At 42.1% G+C, this 12514-nt stretch overlaps 1 protein-coding gene across 1 annotated transcript in view; it reads left to right on the plus strand.

Annotated features, from left to right (window-relative positions):
* The window catches only part of LOC306935623 (guanine nucleotide exchange factor DBS-like), a 56700-nt gene extending 48236 nt beyond the window's left edge, over positions 1–8464 (plus strand). Inside the window, exons 24-34 of the mRNA XM_079518723.1 lie at positions 227–305; positions 2184–2253; positions 2825–2928; positions 3553–3645; positions 4234–4293; positions 5014–5088; positions 5675–5752; positions 6170–6279; positions 6579–6691; positions 7029–7132; positions 7249–8464. Coding sequence (XP_079374849.1) covers positions 227–305; positions 2184–2253; positions 2825–2928; positions 3553–3645; positions 4234–4293; positions 5014–5088; positions 5675–5752; positions 6170–6279; positions 6579–6691; positions 7029–7132; positions 7249–7328 — 966 coding nt within the window. The 3' untranslated portion in view covers positions 7329–8464. The remainder of the gene's footprint in view (positions 1–226; positions 306–2183; positions 2254–2824; positions 2929–3552; positions 3646–4233; positions 4294–5013; positions 5089–5674; positions 5753–6169; positions 6280–6578; positions 6692–7028; positions 7133–7248) is intronic.
* Positions 8465–12514: the final 4050 nt, after the last annotated feature.

Below are 12514 nucleotides of genomic sequence, written 5' to 3' on the forward strand. Positions count from 1 at the left end.
TAAATTCCCATTGGCAATGAATGGAGAATTTACGTCATATGTGTCTGAGCAAATCGGCATTTTTTTTCCTAACACAAACATTAAATTCCCATTGACAATGAATGGAGAATATACGTCATATGTGTCTGATCAAATCGACATGTTATCTCATGATAAGAGTGCCTCTCACTTCAACACACGGGTGTGATTTCTATTATGGATTAAGTGTTTTATTGTTGTATTTCAGGCACCAACAGCGGAAGTGAAAACAACTTGGGTTAATGTGATCAGCAAGGTTCTGACGACCCAACTGGAGGCTTATCGAGGTATATATTTAAACAGAGACACAGAAGATTTAGGCATTTCTACTCCCAACCCCTTTATCATGACATTCATTTGGCCTAGCTCCAGGTCAAATGCCCATGCTTAAACCGGGATTTTAACTACTATAATTGACCTATAGCTAAGCCCCTCCCCAAACTGCTATGGTCCAATCACAGCCAAGCATAACATGCGTTAGACAAACCTGAGTCTCCACCAATAGTTTTCCTATATGATAAAACATTTTTTTAAAAAGAAATGCCACGCACATATTTGTCCACTGCATATGGAAGGCCTTGTTGGCGGATTTTGAAGAGATTTTGAAGGTCTGGTTCCAAAAATGAACCAGTATTTAATGTGTAAAATCCATGATATTTACATTGGAATGAATGAGCTTAGCTGGAAAGTGTCCAAGTGGGAGTGTCTTAAGTGGGAGAGGCCGGGTCTTAGCTATAGGTGAATTGTAATGATACAACGCTTCAATATTCACCAAGAAATTGGCACCCAGACTCCAGGTGGCATAGAAGTAAAACACTCCATCATCATCATCACCCACCCACGCAGAAATTCGTTTTCTGGCTATGGCACCAACAGCTTGGCTGGGCGATTCAACAAATGCATATTGGCAGTGTACGGGTCGGGTAGGGGTAAGCGGACAGCGGATTGTTCCCTTTTGGTTGGTTCCGCAGGGGGGACTAGGGGAAATAGCATGAACCACAGTCTCTGAACCTATAATTACACTCTCCTGGTGAATATCCTCGCTATCAAGAAGGATAGAACAGAAACATCACTTTTTTTTGGTCCGGCAATTCCAGCTGGCAGATTTGTGAGTGTTTGTCTGGCTCTGGGAGGAAAAAATTGGAGCTGGAAGTTTGATGGAATGTGTTGAAGTCAATGAGAACCAGTTGGACATGGACAATTTTGTTTCTGGATTCTAGTTTTTCGATGTGCACACACAATTTTATTGAGGCATCAAAAAGAACAGCGAACATTTCTGACTGGGCTATCCAGCATGGAAAGCTGACAAATCTGCCAGAGCAAGTCAGAATAATACACTGTAATCTTTAAGTATCTCAAAATAATTGTATAGTGCACACATGGAAAAACAAGAGATCAGACAACCATGTGTGATATGTCTTTTATTTTCCTGAATTTCCCGATTATCTGACAGCTCTCATTGACTACTACAAGTCGTTCCATTGAACTTGCGGTGCCACAGTTACCCAGTGTGTTTATGGTGCATGCTATGGCATAGATTCTGTGCTAGCCTATTCTTCAGTTCTTTACATCATCCTTGGCTGGTGACTCCACGTGTATCCCCATACATAACAATTATAAGAAAATGTAGAAATAAAATATATATAGGTAAGACCCTGTAATATACTGTAAGACCCTCTTTCCACCCTCTTTCCACCAGGTTCAGTTCTTTTTGGTTCCTAGTCCATGAGACAGAGCTCCAAAATTGGTGGGAAAAACTAGAACTATATTAAATTGTTTATAGGATCAATACCAGTAAATTAATACATAACGATAACCCTTCCACAGTAGTAGCTTTTTCATATTGCCTTATTTTGCATATTTTCCTACATAATGCCTCATTTGCATATTTAAAAATGTAACATTTGTAATACAATAAATCATTGTCTTCGTGTAAGTAATCAATTGGGGAAGTGTCATGGTGATAACAATCTAATATAGGTATGGTTTTGCCCACTCAATTCATAATTAACGTTCCAATTTTGGAGCCCTGGGCTCATGGACTAAGAACCAAAAATAACTGAACCGGTTCCCAATGGGAACCAACCAGTGGAAAGGTGGAAAAGTGTTTAATGATGGATGTACAGTATGTATGGTGACACTTCTCCCTCTCTCTGATTCTGAAGCCAGCCAGCAGAGGGCGACAGACCAAGTGTTCCAGTTCCCTCCTGTGTCAAGTGGAACTGTCAGCCTGAGGTCAGCCACGAACCAGTTCACACTCTTGACTTGAATGATATGAAGCTCTATCAGGGAATAGGCTCTGTGTGCATAATATGAAGCTATATCAGGGTATAGGCTCTGTGTGCATGATAAACGTAGTCCTAATATGAAGTTCTATCAGGGAATAGGCTCTGTGTGCATAAACGTAGTCCTAATATGAAGCTCTATCAGGGAATATTAGGCTCTGTGTGCATAAACGTAGTCCTAGGTTAGAAGGTGGCATAGCCCCTCCCTGTTTTGGTTCATTTCCCCCATTCCTTAATTTGATTGGCTCGGCACCAGATTTGAACTGCAAAACAGATGTGTTTCTGACTGGTTCAAATCTGTTGCTGAGCTAATCAAACAAAGCTATTGGAAAATGAATCCTTCTTGAAACCTAGTGCTACAGTTATGCACGCAGAGCCTATTATCGAAGAAGAGCTGAGAAACAGAAAGAAAAAAACGTGACTGCTTGTGTATACTGATGAACCGGGAAAGGCTATATAAAATGATAAACTTTTGTCACTAATTTACATACAGACCTAATATATCACTCTTCACCCCGCAGTCCTTTCAAGAGCGGTCAGAAGAGCTTGAAAAGGGGAGAGGAGAGGAGGTCTGAGCCTGGCAATCCTGATTCTAACACCGCCTCTCCAAAGCTAACAGGAAAAGGTACTTATGCTAGTAATTGGGACATCAAAGCAACTCTCCTTAAACTGAATATCTTCAACTCAATCTTACTGCTGCAACAGATCTGCTGCTCCGCCAGATTTCTCTTTTTGCTACATTTACTCCTCTGACTATATTCAGCTTGATTTTCATTCCCTGTGAGTTCAGTTCAGTGGCATTAACCGCACTGCAGGCACAATCTGTTAAAGGACCACTTCACCACTTTTCAACCTATCTTCATATAATAGGTCCTCACTAATAATCATGAGAAAATGGCACGATTTTTTTCTACTCAGTCTGTGTCTCATAGGAGGGTTGTGGGCAGTTTAGAAACCGTCTTCCAGTGACATCATCATTAGGCAGATGTTTTTTAAACAAGATTTTTTTCATGATTATTAGTGAGGACCTATTATATGAAGATAGGTTGAAAAGTGGTGAAGTGGTCCTTTAAGCTGAACACTTTCCTTCTTATGAAGACAGATGTGTGTCTTAACATTTCACTATTTACATCTACAATGTTTCTCTTTGCTCTCTTTAACACTCTGCTCTTCCTTTTTGGTTTTCTTTCTTTCCCTTTGTATGTTTTCACTTCCCCTTTATTCCCCCACTCTTCTTGGTCTACGCCAGACGAGGCTGCCACCAGCCCTACCGCAGACAGAGCCGCCGTAGCTAAAAAGCGCTTTACTTTGCAGGGCTTCAGTAACCTCAAAACTCAGAAAGGTAACCGCAGATCACCCACAGTTTTATGTCGAGAATATTTCCCCACCCTTTCATATTTTATTAACCCATTTAAATTTAGATTTAGATTCTACAAATGTCTTCTAAATCCTGACATCTGAAAAACCTCATGTTTCTATGTCAGTGGTTCTCAAACAGTTTAATGTCAAGGACCCCCACAAATATATGTTTGGCCGCCGACCCCCATCTGAAAATATGTTGTTCCAGGGACCCCCCCAGAAGCAAAGATTTTAGTTAAAAACGTTCACTCTGAAAGAATATATATTCAAAGATTTGCGCCACATTTTCACGATTTTTCAAAAATAGACCTACAAGCTCGTAGCGCGCCACTCGGTGGCGCGCTATGAGCTTGTAGATCTGCTATTTTTCAATAGCTAAATTATAACATAATGTTTAAAACACCAAAAGCGGTTCCCGCCCAAATGGGTTAAACAAATGTCCCCCCTAAAATTCAAAGTCACGTGGTTTTGTCATGCTGAAGTCCTCCTAATGGGCCAGAATCACAGCATGAATTTAAGGCAGTAAAAGTGAAGTTCAACAGATCAAACACCTGCATGCTTCCCTCCACAGAGTCGTCAACGACTGATGATAAAAGCTTAACATTGCCCATGATACTGCCTCCTTCTGCAGGTATACCATGCAACTCTTAGACATCACGGTAGTTTTAGTCAGTGCATTATAAATGTATTGTTACTGACTGCTGACACATTGCTTATCGTTCCCTCAAAATAATCACCGTATGTGTGTAATGTACACCTTTCGAATCTTCCATTCAGTATTATAGGTGTTGTTCTTTAGAATTATAGTTGTCCGTCTTGTGCCACATCCCTTCATTTCTCTCCATCTATCTTCTGTTAGGGTGTGCTGGGTTAGATCAGTTACTAAAGCAATATGTCACAAGACGACATGGTTTTTTCCATGGATTTTAGAACACCTAAGGGACGTTGTAAGAAAAACCCCTTATCTGTTCTAAAATCACAGTAAACCATGGCCTCGCATGGGTTATTGCTTTTCTAAAGCAGTTACCAAATATGGCAACATGAAATCATAGACATATCCCAATTAAAACTTTTTTAATGACTGTAGTAGTCCCGGCAGTCGCTGTGCAAATGCATGGAAAGTACCTAGCATTCCGAGGGATATATGCGTCTTGGTAATATCTGCCTTGTTTCTAAATGATTTGTAAAAACTTGCAGGAGCTCGCCTTATTGCCATGAGAAAAACAATATTGTTAATGTTAATACAGTCCATCATATTTCCATGTCCAATTCCAATTCAACACTACTTTACGTTTTCTCATCTTCTTCAATAACCCCTTGCCTGCATCTACTTCTGCTTTCTTCATGCTAGGATCTCCCACAAGCCCTGAACATAAGACCAAACGCCATGAGATTAGGAGTGACCCTACTCCATTTGGCTTCAAAGGTAGCTATAATGCTGATAATATTCTGCCGGGCTTCTTTTTTTTCTCAATGCCATGACTTTCACAGATATCAAACCCATTTCTGTTCATCTCAGGTGTAGCTGTAGTGAAAATCTGATTTGTTTCTCAAATTAGATCTTTAGGACTGACTGTTCACAGTCACACTGTTATTTGCATGTGATCAGATCCAGTTTGGGTATCCTAGCTGTGGTAACAACATAATGTTGGGAATAAAACATTTAGCAAGCAACACCAATAATAAATCAGGCTTCAGAGTGTCCAGAAGCCTGCGTGTGCGTGCGCACAGTTTCATGGGGCTCTGACACAAGCCTTAATTCTCAACCCAACCCATTTTTGTCGACGAAAATGACATATTCCCAGGCGAAAGCGTGTGAATGCAACGCTTTGTCAAGTGAAAGAGTAGAGTCGTGCATGAAGAATATATCAGTCATATGATATGACAACACTGTGGTTTCTTTCACGGATCAAGGACCCAATGAGTCTGTAGTAGTTCCACTAGACTAGACGACGCTTAGTTGGGCCAACAACACCGGTTGAATCCTTGTTGTGTTTGAATGCACTCTTCAGATGCAGGTCCTCCTTACATCAATCTGAGCAAGGTCAGGTGGCTCAGCACCTCTAATCTGTTGCAGGCAAAGAGGAGAGGTACAGTGGCTCCATATATGGATCACACGGTTCTAGGTGTTGGGTACACCGTTTCACCAAAAGGCTGCTGCTCTAAACCTTTCGTAGATATTTTCCTCACAAGTCCTCCACAGTCCTATCCCATCACAGTCCTCCCCAGGGCACTCCTATTGAAAATTAACATACAGAAAGGGTTACCTTTCACATTGTCTTTCTGTTGTGATGACTGTGCCAAGAGTTCCGATTTATTTTAGTTGCATGCTTTTGTCCTTTATCTTGGTTATGGTTTCTTGGTAGAGGTTGTGGGACAGGCATCTCCATCTTTTTACTTCACTGGATTTCTCCCTGAAGGCAATCTTTCCTTAACTGGTCAAAAGATGGCGCTGTCCTGCTTCCCTTTATGTTGATTTAAATACATGTCTGTCTTTCCTCCACAAGGTTGGACAAAGGCTTCCCTGTCACTAGATGGCCCAGAGGAGAATGATGGCTACTCCAGTGCAGAGGAGCCTCTTAACTCTGACCCTGAGGATGATGGACCTAAGAAGCTTGTGAGTGTGTGTGTGCGTGTGCGTGTGTGTGTGTGTGTGTGTGTGTGTGTGTGTGTGTGTGAGAGAGGGAGAGATGCTAAAACTCAATCAGTCAGTAGACTTCTCAAATCATTTCACATTATATGCACAAATCAACACACACACACACACACACACACACACACACACACACACACACACACACACACACACACACACACACACACACACACACACACACACACACACACACACACACACACTATTATGACTAGAGCTAATTTGATCATTTTCTGTTTCTCTACCTTTACTGTGAATAGTGTGTAGGAAAGTATACCGTGGTCTCTGACTATGAAAAAGGTGGCGTTGAAGAGCTGTCCGTCAAGAGTGGAGATATGGTGCAACTGGTCGAAGAGGGAGATGAGGGACAGTGGTGAGAACGTACATAGACTACACATACTGTACTGTGTACAGCGCAGTGAGCACATACATGGATATATACTTAAGTAGGACCTATATGCACTCTGCACCTGAAAGTGTGCTAATGTACATATTACTGTACATACATATTATTCTTTACCTTCTACTTACTATTGTTGCTATTCTAAATAATTTCTTTGTTATTGTTATTGCCGCTACAATGCCGAGGAGCCAAAACTACAAGAGTTTTACTTTTGTGTGCTCATATACAGTATAAGCTGCACCACAAATCTTGAATCTTGTGTGATTTCATGTGCTTTTTTTTTGTTCTGATGTTTGTGTTGATGCAGGTTTGTGCGTAACTTGAGGACGAGTAAGGAGTGCTGGGTTGCTGACGCCGATCTGCTCACTCTAATTGGAGAATCAAAGTCCTGTCAGTCCCTTACTAGTTCAGGTATTGAAACGATACACACATACACAGTATGAGCAGAATAGAGTGCGATTTTACTTGACTGTTGCACTGACATCATTCTTTCTGTGTGTGTGTGTCTGTGTGTGTGCTTGCGGCAGAAGGCAGTGGGTCTGGAAACTTAAGCACATCCTCCAGCTGTAGTGAGACCTATACAAGCTTCTCTGACATCAAGTCCTGAATCACAAGTCTTCCCAGAGCCTTCTGGCCATGCGCCATGCACTGGTCACCCCAGCACGCAATCCATAATCCCAACAATCGGTTCCGACCACCTTGTCAATTCTACGCACTGACAACTGTAATTTGTTTTCACATGCCACAAACACACACAAGTTACAACAAATGGGGTATACTGTATTGCCTGATGTAATCCACTTCACAGATTTGATCATGGGGAGGAGATTCAGTAGATCATCATCTAGTAGGCCTACGTAGTACTCAAAGTGTGGCGTCTGGAGACCGTCAGCGTTCCTTGGAATTAAAATGTTTGAGAACCACTGATCCTAGTGCACCATATTTCAGGATGGTGAAGGAGTCAGGACTCGATCAGATCATGTTCTTTTCTTACACTTGCCCATTTGTTATATTTAAAGCCTGCGGATTCCATGTGATTGTAATAGATGTACGAGTGGACCAGCAGGACTGATCTCGGTTAGTGCATCTAATAATGATCACATTAGTATGGACATAAAATGCAGAGGCACTTCTCCTGGATGGCTCTTTCCCATCTTGCTCTGTGCCTCAGCTTCAGGTCCGCGTGGAACAATTTCCCTTTATTGTCTGCATATATGTTGAGTTGAACTGTAAAAACGAAACCCAATAAGACATGTAAGGATGAAATGAATGAGTTGATTAGCTTTCAAGAATGTTGCTCGAGTGTTACAGATCACACTGCATCCACAGCTTTAGAAGTGCATATTTATTTGAAGGAAAAGGAAAAAGGGTCACAAATCTCTGTCTCACTTGTCTTGTATTTATTTAATTCTTTCAGTTTGACTCAGAATCTGTCCTTAAAGATGTCTGTGTTCCTCCACCAGCTATACTCACAGGCATCAAAGTGTGCATTTGGGACACATTTTACTCTTTGAGTCTGTATGTGTATGTGGAACAGTTTGAGATGTCGTCTAATGTGAATAATCAGATATCAATGTATAGAGCTAACTTATTCCCAAACGGGAGGGATCATGTTATGAATGTAGATATTGTTCATTAATTTCAGTTCGTCATGACATGTTTGAGATGCTATATTGTACATTATGTATGGTATGTCACTGACTTGTGACTTGTCTATTGTTTTTTACATAAAAGACTTGTAATAATTCATAAATTGCCTGATATTTGTGTGTGTGTGTGACTGTGTGTGTGTTTGATTGATTGAAATATGTATTAACAGTTTGCAGAATTACAGTACATTTCAAGCACAAACTCAATACAAAGACTGAGTGGACGACCCAATTAAGCATTACACTTGTTTACAAGAGGGTCCACCATGTTCAATTCATCAAAACATTTAGAGACGTACAAATACACTTCTATATATAGTCAAGGAACAGAACAGGAATTCATCAGAGGTAAAAAGGGAAAAGAAACATACAGTGAGGGGGAAAAAGGGGGGGGCGGTGGGGGGATTCAGATTTGTACGGGGGCCAGAGAGAGAGGGGGGGAGAGGGAGAAAGAGATGCAATACTTCCAAATTGTAATTGAATTATGGCTATATTAAATCATTTGCCGTGTGTGTGTGTGCGTGTGTGTGTGCGCGCGCGCCAGTGTTTCTCAACCTTTTTTGAACCAATATCCACATCCAATTAAAATGTAAACTTTATTTTATTGTTACGTAGTAGCATGGTCATGATAATAAGTTAATAAGTAATATTATAGGTCTACATATATAGCCTACACAAAGTTGCTTTACAAAAATAGAACAGACAAAAAACACACAAAACACAATTTTATAATAGTATAACTAGATAACGAATCCGCCCGCCCCAGACCGCTCACTAGAGTGTCGCAGTCCCACAAAAAGTGTAGCCTACTCGAGGCAGACGGCTGTGGAACGTGAAGCACAACAACGGACCTGCGCTTATAGTCCGGCGGCTTAGTGAAAGGATAGTGCAATTGCGGATAAAAGCGTAATTTTTTGCATGATGGTTCGTTAGGGTCAGTTATTGAATTTTAGCCTAGGAGCCCTTGTCAAATATCTATTTTAAATATCAAATTGCAAGACATTATTATCAATGCAATATGTGAAATATGTGAAAATCCGCCTAGTATTTTTCAGACTATATACATCATAAAATGATCAGATTATTTCCAAATGTGATAAAGTTGACTTATTTTGACATTATTAAAGTCACAGAACATGAAATATCATCAATAACACCTTTATTGCAATGAAGAATACATACGAATGAACTATAACTCGACCGGCCATCGGACGGTCTCGCGCCACACCATCCAGGTGGCCAGTTGTCCGGGTGGCCACTTGTGCAGGGTGCCCACTTGTTCAGTCAGACTACATTTTGGGTGCGGTACTGAACCATACTGTAGCGTACTGTACTGTACCGTACTGTACAATACTGTACTGTACCAGACTGTACTGTACTGTACTGTACTGTACTGTACTGTACTGCAATGTACCATACTGTATGTTACTGTACCATACTGTATGTTATTGTACCGTACTGTACCAGACTGTACGTTACCGTACCGTACCATACTGTACTGTACCATACCGTGCTGCTGTGTGTGCGTGTGCGTGTGTGTGTGTGTGTGTGTGAAGTGAAAAGGGGAGGGGTCGGTGAATGTGGAAATTGTGATATAATTTGCGTCACAGCAAAATGTTGCACAATAACAGTATGGCACACAAAAGCAATATTTGTACAATACATATGACAGGTGAGCGGAGGCAATGTAGTGCAGATGGATTCCTGTGGCATGTAGAATTTGTTTGTGCTTCTTCTGTCGTATATGTCCTTAGACCTTCAGCTCCATTGCAGCAAGCCAGTCCAGTGTGTCATTGTCTAGGTCAATTAAGCCTTGATCACTATTTGGTGGCCGGTATGTGGGGCAGCTGGTCAGCACGTGTTCCACAGTCTGTAATGGATCCCCACATTCTCAGTGGGCACTGTCTGTGAGACCCCACTTCTGCATGGATGCACCAAAGCGTCCCACACCCGTCCTCAGGCGGTTGAGGGTTGTCCACTCCCTGCGGGGGAGGCGCTGGCCAGGAACATCTGTGAGATCCTCGATGTAGTAGTGAAGCCTGGAAGGATCTGCTGCCTTCCACTGGTCCCTCCATCTTGCCTTCACCCAGGAAGCCTTGGAGGTGTCGGCTGGTGTTGTGCCGAGCAGTTCCTGGGCCTGTGTGGCAAAGGGCCGCCAGGACTTGAGATGCGTACGCTGTGGTGTCTCCGTGACGACCTTGTGGAGGAGGTGAGATTTGCTCAACTGTGCCTTCCAAGTGAGGGCCAGTGTGGCTGCTTCTCGCCTGACCTCTGCTGGGGCGATTCCCGGCTGAGGCACAGTATTCAGCGGCAGGGAAAACTAGGGCCTCGGTGGAGATGCGCAGTGTCTTTGTGGTGACTCCCCACGTGGTGCCAGCTAGATGCTGTATCAGTGCGGCACGGGCTTTCCCTTAACACTGTCCAGGTGTTGTTTAAAGGACAGTGTTCTGTCGAGCTTCACTCCATGTATGTCGGTGAGGACTGGGACTGTAGCCGGGCACCGTCGACCATGATGTTGATTTGGCGAGTTGCTTCCCTTTTGTAGAGGTCGAACATTGTTGCTACAGTCTTCTCAACACTGAGCTTGAGGCGGCAGTCCTTCAGGTATGAAGAAAGGGTGTTCATGTCCTCCGAGAGGCCTTCCCCTATACTGCTTCCCAGGATGGCTTGCTGAGCAGAATTGCCAAGTTTCGTAGGAGAAGCCGGACGGATAAATATATTGGTTTGCTCCCCCTTTCCATTATAGTACAAGGATATGCATCATAGTGTGAAACATGTTATAGAGCTGTGCTTTCTGCCTAGCTGTCACAATTGCATTTGCAAAGTGGGGAACAGTCCAAATTTGTATTACTGCATTTTCAGGTACTACACTACAGTCACCTTTACAGGTGCATCTGATCAGCTCTCTGCAAGCTCTGGAAACCTCTGGAATGGTCAGCCAAACTGGCACCCATGACACAACATATGCCTTAATAGCCGGGGAGCCAGTCACCCAAAATTTGAGAGGACCTGTGATGTCATAACATACTTTTTATTTGTGTTTTTTTTCTATTCATTTGGTCAGAGCAGACCTCTGTGTTCCTTAATGACCAAGTTAATAGAAAAAACACAAATAAAAAGTATGTCATGACATCACAGGTTCATCTCTATTCCCGCTCCCCGGCTATTAATGGAAAGGGTAAGAAGTCAGCTTGGCGGACCTGGCAAGCCTATGATGCTGCGACAGAAACATTTGTCAATCTGGCAAAGCATCCCTTCCAGCAACTAGATGTTGACTGCCAGCACTTCCGGGAGCTTGAAAGACTGACAGTAATTTTGTACGACAAATCCAGTCCTTTGAGCTCCATCAACGAAAAAAGAAAATAACTCTTCTGTGAACAAAATCGAACGATAGAGAAATTACCTCCCACCCAGGGTGCACTCACATGTGAAACGGGCAGTCTACCAAGCAGGCATCTGGGCCACCAGCACACAAAGCCATCAAATGATTCCTTCTTCACAAAACTATGGGCCAAGGAAGAAGGGTCATGGGTGCTAGTTTACTGACCATTCCAAAGGTTTCCAGAGCTTGCAGAGAGCTGATCAGATGCACCTGTAAAGGTGATGTATACCTGCCAATGCAGCAATGCAAATTTGGACTGTTCCCCACTTTGCAAATGCAATTGTGACAGCTAGGCAGAATGCGCACAGCTCTATAACATGTTTCGCACTATGATGCATATTCATTTGTATTCTCCATTGCAATAAAGGTGTTATTGATGATATTTCATGTTCTGTGACTTTAATAATGTCAAAATAAGTCAACTTTATCACATTTGGAAGTAATCTGATCATTTTATGATGTATATAGTCTGAAAAATACTAGGCGGATTTTCACATATTTCATTGATATTGATAGTCTTGCAATTTGATATTTAAAATATATATTTGACAAGGGCTCCTAGGCTAAAATCCTTTAGCATGACATAAAGAAGCCTCATACAAAATTTGGCGCTTTTATCCGCAAGTGCACTATTCTCCTAAAAAAGTGCACTAAGCCTCTGGACTATTATGACTGAAAGAAACAACACAAATAAAAATAAAAACAGAAGCCCAACACGAGGGTAAAGGAAACATTCAGTCCAAATATCCAGCTTGCTAATTC

The sequence above is a fragment of the Electrona antarctica genome (genome assembly GCF_951216825.1).
Source record: "Electrona antarctica genome assembly, chromosome: 13".
NCBI classification, from domain to species: domain Eukaryota; kingdom Metazoa; phylum Chordata; class Actinopteri; order Myctophiformes; family Myctophidae; genus Electrona; species Electrona antarctica.